Here is a 12,995-nt window from a genome sequence, read left to right as displayed (position 1 = left end):
CTTCGACTTCTCCTTAGCAGGTTCCCGTTGTAGCAGAGGCCTCAGAGCTTCACCCGTCAGAGGACTTTGTCCCTTTAATTGCCTCGGTGTTGCTGCTCCTTCTGGGAGGTCTTCCGTTTCAGAACCTATAGGCTCTCTAGAGCTCATCGTCTTGTGAGATCATGCCTCTGCCAAGGGGGATTCTTTGCCGTTTCCTGCCAGACCATCTACTTCCAAGCCTACTGCTACCAGACCTTTGCATCCTAGACCAACAACTCATAGTTATTCTCCAGCTTGACCTAACCCTTGCGCTGTGCATAGGTCTCTCTTCTCTTCTCGCCTCGCCTTTGCAGCGGGCTTCCATCTCACCATTGCCTCCTGCCTTAGCCTTGCCCAATTGAAGAGATACCAGACATTCTTCATCAGCTTCTAGCAGATCCAACAGGCACTCTAGATGCTCCTCTTCAGCATCAAGTCATTGATTGCCTTCACACTCCAAGCGCTGTCCTATCACACTCCAGTCAATCTTTTCCATCGCGTTCAAGAAAATCGTCGCATTTACGTTCATCCAATCTTCTCCCTGGTGCTCAAGGCGATCTTCCCCCTTATTCGGGTATAGCCGCCCTTCGTCTGCAGTAGGACAATCCAAGAGATTTTCTCCTTCGCAATCTCGCCACTCTTCGCTATCGCATTCTTGGTGATCATCACCTACGAATAAACATAACAATTCCCCTTATCACTCTGAGAGGGCTTTGCCCTCCTGCTCAGACCATCCTCCCACCCTTGTATTTTAGGGACATCTCGCCAGAGCACTTTAGTCGTCTTTCATCACTGCTCCTCGCCTCAGCGACGAAGGAACTCTTCTCCTTACCGTTTGAGCGCCGGATTTTCTGCGGAACAATCCAGGGATTCCTCTGAAGAAACTTCTGACTCAGCAATTCTCTGACCCAAGAAGATTCTTCAAACTTCAAAGGATGATCATCTCTTTCCAGCAAAAGGAAAGACTCTTCGGAAAGGGCCTGCTTCACTAGAAGACAACGCTTATTGTACACCTTCTAGATTAGCCTTCAGTGTCAAGAACCAGACCTTAGGAGGCGCAGTTCGATTGCAAGAGTCGGACCTTGTGGAATCTTCCTCATTTATGGACGACATGGTAGCATGTAAGACGCCATAACTGGTCTTCCTCCCTTCGCCGATTAACCTGTCTGGAGTCAAGAGAGACCCCAGCCATCGCAGGTTTAAAACCCCGGTTACATCACCAATAGGTGCAGTAAACACAAGGACACATAGAGGCTCCTTATCTTTGAGGGAAATTTCCTTTTTTGATAACTACGAGCTTATCGCCATTTTCTTCACAAAGGAACATACCCAGTATGTTCCCAAACCTCGGTTACCTTTGCCTAAGACTTCAAAGGTACTGGACCCTAGACTTATTTTCAGGACCTCCATCTTTCTTTTCAGAAGGAGTAATGCAAAGACAAAGGAAGGACATGAAAAATTCAAGGAAATCAACAGCACCATGCGAGCAGAGACCAGCCCGTTACATAGAGATCGCTGAGGTTGACGACTTGACAGGGTCCCCTTCCTGATCGCAGATGCCGATCCTGCTTTCACACAGCCTGGAATCCGATCTCTGAGAAGAGGTCACAGATGAGGAGGATATCCCTTCGGAGAAAGGTTCAATGGAACTTGCGACCTTGGTTCAGTGAGTGACATCAAGGAAACACTTCCCTCCTCCCTGAAGGATGGCTGGGCCATAGTCAAAGTCCCTTTCTTTGCCTCCTCCCAGCACAAGCCTTGAAATTCCTTTGATGGTTATGACCAAAGATGTCATGTGGAAGATAGAAGACCAGGTATCATGGGAGAAAGACTCCTTGAAGTTGTAAAGTCTTCACGGTTGCTGCAGATTCCTCTTCCCAACAGAAGAGGTAGTATAGGGTAGTAGATGATCAGCTTTCCTCTCTTCCTTGGGCAGTTCTACAGATAGACTCACGTCCATACCAGTCTCTCTTTCACAGATGGAGGCAGCAACCATGAATGCTTTACAAGCAATATCCTTGCGGGATAACTGGATGTATACAGTTGGCTATTTCATAAACACAAGATCTCTCAAATAAAAAGAAAAAGAAATCCCTTGAGGAGATTTTACTGTCCAGGGCTAGAGCTTTGGAATATCAGATGTTCCAGATTGCCAGGTAATGGGCCAACATGGTGCTCAAGTGTTGGAAGGCAGTTATAGCATGCTTTCACAAGAAAATCGGGAAGCAGGAGTCGCTAGACCTGAGAAACGCCTCTCTAGCAGTCTCTTCCCTTTTCCTTCCAGAGAAGATCGCATGACTCGTACCTTCAGAGAGCCGTCTCATTTAAGCAGCAACACCCATCAACCTCGGGCTATCCTGCAACTCGTCAAGATTGGCAAAACCCAGAAGAGCAGGTGTAGAGGTTCCATCTTGAAGAGACCTTCCATCTCTTTCCAACCCTGTCAGACATCAGGTATTGTGAGAGGATGAGAAAAAGGGAATGATGAAGGTTCTCACTAGGATGGGAAATCCACCCCCCCCCCCTTTCATCAGTGGGGAGATGCCTACATAGGCATTGGAGGAGCTGGTGGTTTTATAGAGTGAAAGACTGTGCAGTCTAAGTCCTGTAGTGCGGATACCTCCACCCGTTCGTCGAATCTCCCCATCCTCTATTTCCTCCACCGACAGCATCATCGTCATATCAGGAAGGGTCTTGGAAATACCTGGCTTTGTTATAGGCGGTAAAGAAAATGGTAGACAAAAATACTCTTCAGGAGGTCGACGACAAGTCGCTCAGCTTCTACAGTCGACTCTTTCTTGTCGAAAAGGTGTGTGGAGGCAGGAGACCTGTCATTGTACCAGTACGTAAAGCCGTCTAGATTCAAAATGGAGACATCAGTCACTATAATCCAGGTTGTCAGGCTAGGAGACTTCATTATTATGTTGGATCTAAGGGATGCCTACTTCCAAGTCCCGATCCATCCTTCATCCCGGAAATATCTGCGAGTAGTCATAGACAATAGGATACCCCAGTTTGAGGTCTTCTGGTTTGGCCTCTCAATAGCCCCCCAGGTCTTCACAAGGATCTTCGAACTTATATCAACCAGGGCCCATGCCAACAGGATCTGGCTACTGAGGTATTTGGACGACTTGCTCATCCTCGCAGAATCACGAGATCTCATCCTGACTGATCGAGAGAAAATTCTCCAGTTTTGTCAGGATCTGGGGATCCTGACAAACCTGGACAAATCTTCCTTAACTCCTCAATGTCTCGTCTACCTGGACATGGAGATCAACACCCTCTAATGGAAAGTGTTCTCTTCAGAGGACAGGATTTGTTGATTTCAACAAATAGTCCTACCCTTTCTAAAGTGCATCCCCCATCCTGCTCTTCATTTGCAAAGACTACTTGGTCATCTGTCATCATTAGAGCGACTGGTTCCTGGAGGAAATTTTTGCATGTGGAACATACAATGGGACCTAAAGGACTCCTAGTTACAACATTGAGACAATCCTAGGTCCCAGATTCTCATGGGGGTGAACTCCAAAGAAGATCTTTGCTGGTGGCTAAGCAACACAAACCTCTGTATGGGTTCACCTCTTGCCTTGTCTCCTCCCAGAGTTAGGTTGTTCACGGACACCTTGAATGAGGGCTGGAGTATTCCTCTGAATGACCACCTGGTTTCATGAACCTTGTCAGCAATAGAGCACTGGGAACATGTAAATCTTTGGGAGCTAAAAGCAACATGGTTAGCTCTTCAACAATTTCGACATTTGTTACTTAAGAGCACTTGGTGGTATTGATGAGTGACATTACCACTGTAGTGTCATACATATGCAAAAGAGTGGGAACACTTTCCCTCAAACTATAGTATGTCAACTAGTAGTTGAGATCCTGGAGTGGACAGAGAACAACTCGATCTCTCTGTCACCCTGCTTCTTTCCAGGCAGGAAAAACATGGTGGCAGATCATTTAAGCAGGACTCAGATCATAGGTGGAGAATGGGCTTTGAGTCCTCAGATACTGAAGGAAGTAATAACTTTATGGGTTAGCTAACTATAGACCTGTTGGCGACCTCGCTGAACACGAAGCTTTCAATATACTGCTCCAGGCGACCTCGCTGAACGAGAAGCTTTCAATATATGTATTGCTCACCAATACCAGATCCAGCAGCGGTGTTCTAGGATGCATTCCAGCCTCCCTCAACGCCTATGCTTTTCTTTCTTTGTGCCTGTTAAGAAAGATTCACAATGGGGTAAGGAGACCCAAACCTGGTGGTGATGCTTATAGCTCCCTTTTGGCCGCATCAGGAATTGTATGTGGATCTTCCACATCTCCTGGTAGAGATACTGAGAGAACTCCTGCATCTTCCACATCATCTGCGACAGCCCTACACCAGGATTTTCCACAGCAGCATAGAATTCTTATGTCTTCACGTATGGATACTATGCAGGATCTCCTCTCTCAGAAACGGCCTCTATTCTTATAATTGCAAATTTTTTGCTTTACCTTTGTAGGGAGAAACTCTTTTCCATTTCTGTGGTGAAAGGTTATCGCTCAACCTTGCGCCAAGTGTTTTAACTTGGATTATAAATTTCTTCCTCCGAGGAAACTTGTATATTAATACAGAGCTTTGATCATACCTACCCTCCAGTTGAAGTCAGTCCACCATCCTGGGATATTGTGAAGGATTTGAGATCTCTAAAAGGGACACCTTACGAATATCTGAAACAAGCGTCTGACAGGGATCTCACTTTGAAAACAGTCTTCCTTCTCACCTTGGCCTCAGTTAAATGAGTAAGTGAACTGCATGGACTGACAGTTGACGTCGTCCATTCAACGGGTCGGAGGAAAGTATTTCAAAGCTTCGTTCTGGAGTTTGTGGCAGCAACACAAAACCAAGCCTCTTCCAATCTTAGATTTTCGTTGTTTACCTTTTCGAGTCTTTGTTCAGTAACCAAGTATCCTGATCAACTTCTACTGTGTCTTGTTAGGGCTCGAGAAGCTATTTGAAACATACCTGGCCTCACCTGCAGAACTTATTTATAAGCATAGGAAGGATAAAAAAAAAGGTCTCGAGGAATGCCAACTCCTTTTGGCTCTGGGAAGTTATCTCAAGAACAATAGACCCTTCCACATCTACAGTAACGTGCGTGAAAGCTCATGACATCAAGAGGTCTTGCAGCCTTGTTAGCTTTTAAGAAGAACTTCTTTGTGATGCAGGTTCTTATGGCAGGGGTTTGAAAGAGATAAACCACCTTTACAGCCCATTGCCTGCAGTGTGTGACCCACATGACCACCATCTGTAGATCAGGGGAAGGTTATGAGTAAGCCTGGGGTGAATATGAAGGGTGACAAGCTTCCTTTTCCTTTTAACCTTTCCCTTCTCTTGAGGTTCAGCCTCAAACCTTTACCAGTTGGATTTTATCTGGAGGTGGGTAAGCTCACTTACTTTCAGCTTCAGGGTTCGTAAGCACTTGAGATCTTTAACCCCACACTTCTTATGAGGGGAAGTGTGTTGTAGCCAAACAAACCTGTTACTTCTGAAATAGCCTTCCACATCATCTTCGTCTTTCTTCGCTTTGGTTACAGCTCAAGGAAGTCCAGCTCATATACCTTTGATTGCACGGGCCCTGCTTTGATTGGGTGTTCCTTCCCATAGCTCACGAGATGTAAGGATTGGGACTTAAGCACCATTGCCACGTACCAGATCTGTAGGTTCAGTTTCCAGCCTGGGAATTGAACTTCCTCCCTCCTACGGATGAATTTCCTATAAGTAAAGAACGAATGGTTTTTATTCATGTAGGAACAAATGACAAATTCAAAAAATTATTTGTGTTTTTCCTGACTATACAAACCCAAGTTCTTTACTGAAATCCAATTGAGGTTGTAGTGAGCTGCTGGGGGCAGTTGCCTTCCTGCTACTGACCGGTTATTTACACCTCTTTAAAAGTTTTAATTCCCATATTCCAGTTGCCGCTGTACTTCGTCTCCTATAAGTAAAGAACTCTGTATAGTTAGGAAAAATACAAATTATTTTTTCAAAATTTCATATTTCCACAGCACCTAGTTCTTATCTAGTATTCCAAAATAAGGAACAAAAAACTTAAAACTGCTTAGAGTCAACCAATAATAAAGCTAAAAGAAGACCAAACTTTTATTAGACTACATTGCCAGAAGCTACTATGGCACCTTAAGCTTAGCAATCTTAATAAGAAAACCAGAATTCTCCAAGAAAATTTTAAGCGAATACCTATTACATACGCTACTGAGCTGCAACTAAAAATCTCTTCAAAGAAATATTCCAACAAAAATTCAGAGAAGTACAATAGTTGCACTTCCAATATAAATTTTACTCTTAAAACTTTAAAATCTTTCATCTGATTTGGATGCCACTCCTTATGAACCTCTCTGACGTATCTTTTAACCAGAAAACATATAACCTTTTTGGACAAAGGACAATTTTGAAAACCTAACTTCTTAAGACAAATGAGGAAGATTATCTAGTAATAATAATAAAACCTCGTGAAAACAATACTGTATAGTGCAGTAAAGTGGATTACCTAGTGTGTTAGACGACCACGCGTAGGCAATTGGCAGTGAGTTGGTAGGTTATGAGGTGACCCACCCTAGAGCAGCAAACATTGTGGATTCTTGATCTTTACGCCGGTGTCTGTTATCTAGCCCCGCAAATGTGAAGGGCTGACTAAACTTGTTATATTAAAACCAATAAAGACATGCAAATCTTTATCAATGAAAATATATTAAGGATCTAATCTTGTCAATTTTAGCTTATTTACTTTACAATCTGCACAAAATTTTATTCAAGATGCCATAATTCCTGTTTTACTGAATTTACATGTTCCTAAAATAAGCGAGTAGAAAATAAATGGCTTGTAGTCGTGAAACTGAGGCTACTGAGATGACAGAGAAGTCAAAATGGTGGAGGTGGCAATGGCTGGGGAAGCCATTGTTTACACTAGCGAGCCATTCATTTCTGTGTCTTTCTTGCGAGAATAAATGGTAACACGCATATCTTTTCAAGGTTTTAATTTTATCATGGCAAGCTTTTCATATGAAGGATAAATAACACATGGATTTTAGAAAGTTTCAATAAAATATTTTTTTTTTATTCTAATATTTCTTATGTTAGGTATCCAATATTCATGTAAATGTATTTAAATGAAAGAAAACATTGTCTTCCTAGTATGATGGTGGATTCATAAGAAACAACGTACAGTATTGTGTAAATCAGTAATTGGTGGATCTGTATTCACAGGCAATTATTTTTAAAGGCTAGAATATATGTAAGTTTTGTAGATTTACTGTGATGAATAATTTAAATATTAATAATGTTAATAATTTTTGTTCCACAGAATGGATTTCGTATGTTTGTGCACCCTCGTGAACTCAAATCAGAACAGCTATTATCAGCTTATAGACTGTTCACAAGTTTACCGTCATTTAGAGAGTGCATGTTCCACCAGTTCTGTAAAAACTGGACTATTCAGTTTGGACTCAAGAATGATGAAATTCCTCAGAAAATGGAAATGGAAGATATAGCTGATAAGGAAATAGAATTATTTGATGATGGTGCGCATGATCTAACTGATGATGATGAAATTTGTAAAAAAGATATTGATTGTTGAATGAAAAAAATATATGTGAGCTAATTCTACATAATATATTATTGCAATGTATACCAACTTTGTTTGCTTGTACTCCCAAGTTGCTATTGTACAAGATGTGAAAACCATAAACCAATGACTAATTTATCCCAATACTATAATGTATTAAAATAACTTATAACCTAAAATTACAAATGAGTCCTTTACTAAAAAAATCCATTGCCTTTATTGTCAGTTTTCATAACAAAAATATTTGAAAACTATATAAAAGTTTAGTCATTTAGAAACGGTTGCCTACTATATGCTTAGCTTGAAGAAGTATGCTGACTCTCTTCTGTATTATATCTTTTTTTACAACTATGATTTTTTAATGACACTTTAAATTTAAAAGAGCGTTCACAAATATTACAAGTGTATTTTGGAACAGCACTGTGTTTGTCTTCATGTGACTTCAACTGACTTTTTTTCCCAAAGCGTTTACCACAGTGGCAGACATGAGGCTTTTTCTGAGAATGGATGTTTAAATGACTCTTTAAAGAATCTAACCTTGTAAATTTTGCTGGACACTTGTCACACTGGAATGGATGTGTTTTTTTATTGTGACTAACTTTATGTCTTTGTAAATTCCATGATGAGGTAAAAGTTTTTTCACAATGGTTGCATGTAAATAGTTCACTACCGTGCATTTTTTTGTGTTGAAGTAAATCTTCATTGCACGAGTACATTTTTGGACACAAATCACATTTTAACTGAGCGGCGGAATGTTTTCGTTGCATATGTCTTTTTAAACCACTATGTTTCTTGAAGTTATATTTACAAACTGTACACTGGTATACTTCTTTCTTTTGATCATTTGAATGAATTTTTAATTTATGCATTCTCATTCCACTAGCAGTATGACAGGCATGATCACACTGATTACATTTATGAATTTTTTCACTTTGATGAAGATCCAGATGGTTTTGTAACTGTCTCTGACTAGAAAACTCCTTACTGCATTCTGCACACACATAATGTTTACCACTAGCATGTACCTCCTCTTTATGTCTTTGCAAAGCATAAAGTTTAGTGAATATTTTTGAACACACTGTGCACTGATGGATTTTCTCTCCTGTATGACCCCTTACATGCAAATCCTTACTACGTTTTCTGAAGAACTTTTTACTGCAAAATTGACAGGTAAAGTTCTTTTGACCTTCCACTTCATGAGACTTACAATGAACTGCATAACCTAACCGATTAGAGCACTTTAAATTACATACTTCACAAATATACACTCTAGGGGATATTTCTGACTGTGTTGAACAGTTATTGTCCTGGTTTACATTGTTTGTTGTGTTGTTAACTTCCAAAGACATTCCTTCATTTTTAAAAGGAACATCTGAATTCAGAGTACCATTCAATTTATTTACAAGTAATGACTGAATACTCTGAATATATCTGTTTACATCAGCATTCTGGGAAATGCCTGTTGTGTGGACAATTTTCCTATCTTGATCATGGTGAAATTTTTTATGCAAATACGGTTCTTGGTCCGGATTCCCACCCACTACAATGTTGTCACTTAAAGACTCTTCACAAATAGGACGATTATTTATACTCTTTTCACATGTATTACTTTGCCTTTTTTCTTCATCAATAAGGAAAGGGAGATTTTCTGTTTGGGTTTCACTTATATTCTCATTTGCTTTAATATTAGGATTAACTGAAAAGTCTTTGACAGAATTATTGTTAGGATTACCTAAAAAGTCTCTGACAGGATTATTATTGGTAGTAGTAGGATTATTTGAAAAGTTTCTGACAGGATTATTGTTAGGATTATCTGAAAAGTCTATGTCAAGATTATTAGTAGGATTATCTGAAAAGTCTCTAATGGTATCATTATTAGAATTGTCTGAAAATTCTCTAATGGGATTATTATTAGGATTATCTGAAAAGTCAGTGACAGGAGTTTGATAATGATTATCTGAAAATTCTATAACAGGATTTTGATCAGGATTATCTGGAAAGTTTGCGACAGGATTTTGATCAGGATTACCTGAAAAGTCTCTGACAAGATTAGTATTAGGATTATTTAAAAAGTCTCTGACAGGATTATTATTAGGATTACCCAAAAAGTCTGTAGCAGGATTTTTAACAGGATTATCTGAAAGGTCTCTGACAGGATTATTATTAGAATGATCTGTAAATTCTCTTCCAGGATTATTATTAGGATTATCTGAAAAGTCTGAGACAGGATTATTATTAGGGTTACCTAAAAATTCCGAGACAGGATTGTATTTAGGATTATTTGAAAAGTCTCTGACTAGGTTATTATTAGGATTACCTGAAAAGTCTCTAATGGGATTATTATTTGGATTACCTGAAAAGTCTCTGCCACCCTGTATAAAAATCTGGTTACTATCTTTGAAAGAATTTAGGCATTCAGGGTCTGATAAAAATTCAATGTGCTCAGTTGATGTTTCAAGGTTGCAGCCAACTGAAGTTGGCTTTGCCCCTTCCTGAGAGTTATTGATACAATAAGGCTTAGTCCCTTCTTTCCCTTGCAATATTTCATATTCCAGAGGAGGGAATCTTTCAATATTTTCTTCTGATAAAGAAGGTACAGGGAATGCTTCATTAATACCATCTAAGGAAGTTACAGCACAATCATCAAGCTGCACATACTCAGAGTCATTAAATGTAGTTTCATTTTCCTCACCAGGTATGGAAATACTTGGAGAGAGAACATTATTAAAACATGCTGATGAATCATTAACTTTCTCTAAACTGTTCAATAATGTGTAAGATGTTGATGCAGCTGAATATTTTCCTGATATTACTGCATTACCTCCTCCATTACTGGGTGGCCAAAGCAATGATGGTTGTGGTTCATTCTCTACTGAAGTTTGGTCAACAGTGTTAAGGTCATTGTTATCATTTAGTGACAATTTTTCCACAGATCCAGGATCAATATTACTTGAAGGATTTTCATTCACCAACTTTTCTTGAGCAGGACTCTGATTTGAAGTTCTTGGAGAACTAGAAAAAGATAATTGGTGTTTTCTAAAACGCTGGCCATGTTTTCCAAGCTGCCACTCGCGTAATTTCAAGAGCTGATTGGCTACATGCTCTTCCTCCATGCAGTCAGAGAGATGTGTCTCAGGAGATTCTGTAGCTTCATGAGTTTCTTCTGTGGTAACAGTTTCAGAATCTGTTAATATATTAAGCGCAGCAGTATTTGTGCTGACTAAACTGGGACTAGGTCCACAAGAGGATGTCTCCTGTTGTGAAACTTCAGAATTCAATGGATTTTCTGAAGTAAGGTTGCTAGGTCTTGAAATGTGTTGTTTGATGTGTAAAAAGTAGCTATCTTTTCCAACTACTTTTGCACCACATGTCTGGCAGAAGAAGGCTCTTAGAGTGAGTTCAATGGGTTCTTCCCTTGTCCGGTGATTTGTTATGTCTTCATTATCATTATGCACGCCATAACGGACTGAATTGGTGCTTTCTAAGAATGGAGTGTTTCCTGAAATAGAGAATTAAAGTTTTATTTACATATTGAGAATTACTTAAATAGGGGAACTGATAATCTTAGGCCAGCCATATACAGTAGTTCCAATAATATTATGTGCAGTATATGTACGCAAATGCAACCAATCAAATTTTGCTACTACCTTAGATGTATAATACACTTGTTTATTTAAATCTAGACATTAATCCACTTATCATATGATTGCAAAGATCTAATTTGTTTTAGACAACTTTATTGTTCTATAAATAAACAAAACACAGATGTTATTGGTCAATGACAGAAAAATAGACCATTCCAACAGTAATGAAACTTTCAATTGTATACCAACAGCAGTTGCTGAGTAAGGGCTAACTTGTCTGATTCAACAATTTAACCCCTTCACTACAAGGCCGCGGATCCGCTATTCAAGTTATATACGAGATTTGTCACCATCAGATATACTTGCTCACTTACTCGCTAATAAGCTACATTTCCATGTTTATTTGTTTTACTGCTGATTACAGAGCAAATTTGTCAAAAGTTTGCTTTCTTCTCCATTGTATTTCACTCTAAACAATCAAAATGTTTTTCCATTAATTGTGAAGTGATTATAGAATATTTTTTAAAGAAATTTGTTTCATGTAATTATCTCTAAATAATGGTAAAGAACTGTGACTTGAAGTATAAAAAAACTTTATATTCATTGAAGTGACTATATTATTTCATAATAATTCCACTATAAATAGATGTTGAAAGATATAAAACTACTCGTTAGTAATAATGGACTTGAACGTTATACAAAAATGTAATGAAAATATCCAATTACTGTATTTCATAAGACACAAGAATTGTTCTACAATGTATATTTACAAAGCACTCCGATTTTGTGTAAAAAAAAAAATCTATGCATTTATTGAAGTGACTATGTTATTCCGTAATAATTCCATGATAATAGCCATCGAAAGATATAAAACTACTCGACAGTAATAATGGATTTTACGTTATACAGAAACATAAAGAAAATAACCATTCGTTTCCTGTGACACAAGAAGTATTCTATAATGTATAAATTTTGGGCTCAAGCCATGTCGTGCTGATGGAAGTTCCTTCATTAGTAGCTTCCTAGGTTATATGTGACTACAGTGATATATCCCAGAGAATTTACCGAAGGTACCCAGAATTCTAACTCCTGGAACGAATATCCCTTGAAATTCTAAGAAGGGATATCGCGTAAGGACGTAATGGCACACCTCATAGCAATCTGCACCCCAGATAGAGTTTACGTTCGAGGAGGTGTGGCAAAAATAAAAGGGGGGCCCTTCAAAGGCCATCCCCGTTCCCTACTACTATCGATAGCACAACAGCACCATCCCTACGATAGTGGCCATTCCTTTATTCGTAGCGATTTCGCTCGGTGGCCGGATCCCTACATTATTGGAACCCACGGGGTTGCAATATATGTTGGACATTGATGTCTGAAGGTTTTGATAATCCCAAGTCTACAGAGACTAAGGATATAGCACAGTATAAATTACGTAACTGGGTGAGAGGCTTCCAAAAGATCTCTCCGGGACCTTTTCTACCTAATGATAGGATGCGTAAGCTATTATTTCCAGAGCTAAGTGAGGAAATAGTAGTGCCTCAGGAGTCAACTACGTTCCCTGATGGCGAGAAAACCTTTGGGATCGAGGGTAAGAAGTGCCCTAAGGTAGAAGAGAAATATGTTGTATCGGACTTTCCTCCGCCTTTGCTGGCTAAAGAGCCATCGATGTCAATATCTTCGTCTTTTACCCCTCTATGGGATAATGTGGTACAATTATGTATCCAACTGAAGAATCAGATAGAGAGCTTTAGTAAACAAAGCAAAAAGCGGG

The 12,995-nt window shown here is 39.4% G+C and overlaps 2 protein-coding genes across 2 annotated transcripts in view; one reads left to right on the top strand and one right to left on the bottom strand.

Moving 5' to 3' along the window:
* The window catches only part of mtTFB2 (mitochondrial transcription factor B2), a 59,568-nt gene extending 51,866 nt beyond the window's left edge, over positions 1 to 7,702 (top strand). Inside the window, exon 4 of the mRNA XM_068367244.1 lies at positions 7,377 to 7,702. Coding sequence (XP_068223345.1) covers positions 7,377 to 7,649 — 273 coding nt within the window. The 3' untranslated portion in view covers positions 7,650 to 7,702. The remainder of the gene's footprint in view (positions 1 to 7,376) is intronic.
* Positions 7,703 to 7,847: 145 nt separating this feature from the next.
* LOC137634744 (uncharacterized) overlaps positions 7,848 to 12,995 on the bottom strand; it is a 58,517-nt gene continuing 53,369 nt past the window's right edge. The window contains exon 3 of the mRNA XM_068367243.1: positions 7,848 to 11,136. Within this exon, the coding sequence (XP_068223344.1) occupies positions 7,934 to 11,136 (3,203 nt within the window). The 3' untranslated portion in view covers positions 7,848 to 7,933. The remainder of the gene's footprint in view (positions 11,137 to 12,995) is intronic.

The sequence above is a fragment of the Palaemon carinicauda genome, chromosome 45 (genome assembly GCF_036898095.1).
Source record: "Palaemon carinicauda isolate YSFRI2023 chromosome 45, ASM3689809v2, whole genome shotgun sequence".
Lineage (NCBI taxonomy): Eukaryota > Metazoa > Arthropoda > Malacostraca > Decapoda > Palaemonidae > Palaemon > Palaemon carinicauda.
Note: the sequence above shows the minus strand (reverse complement) of the source record. Positions and strands in the feature narration are given on the sequence as shown.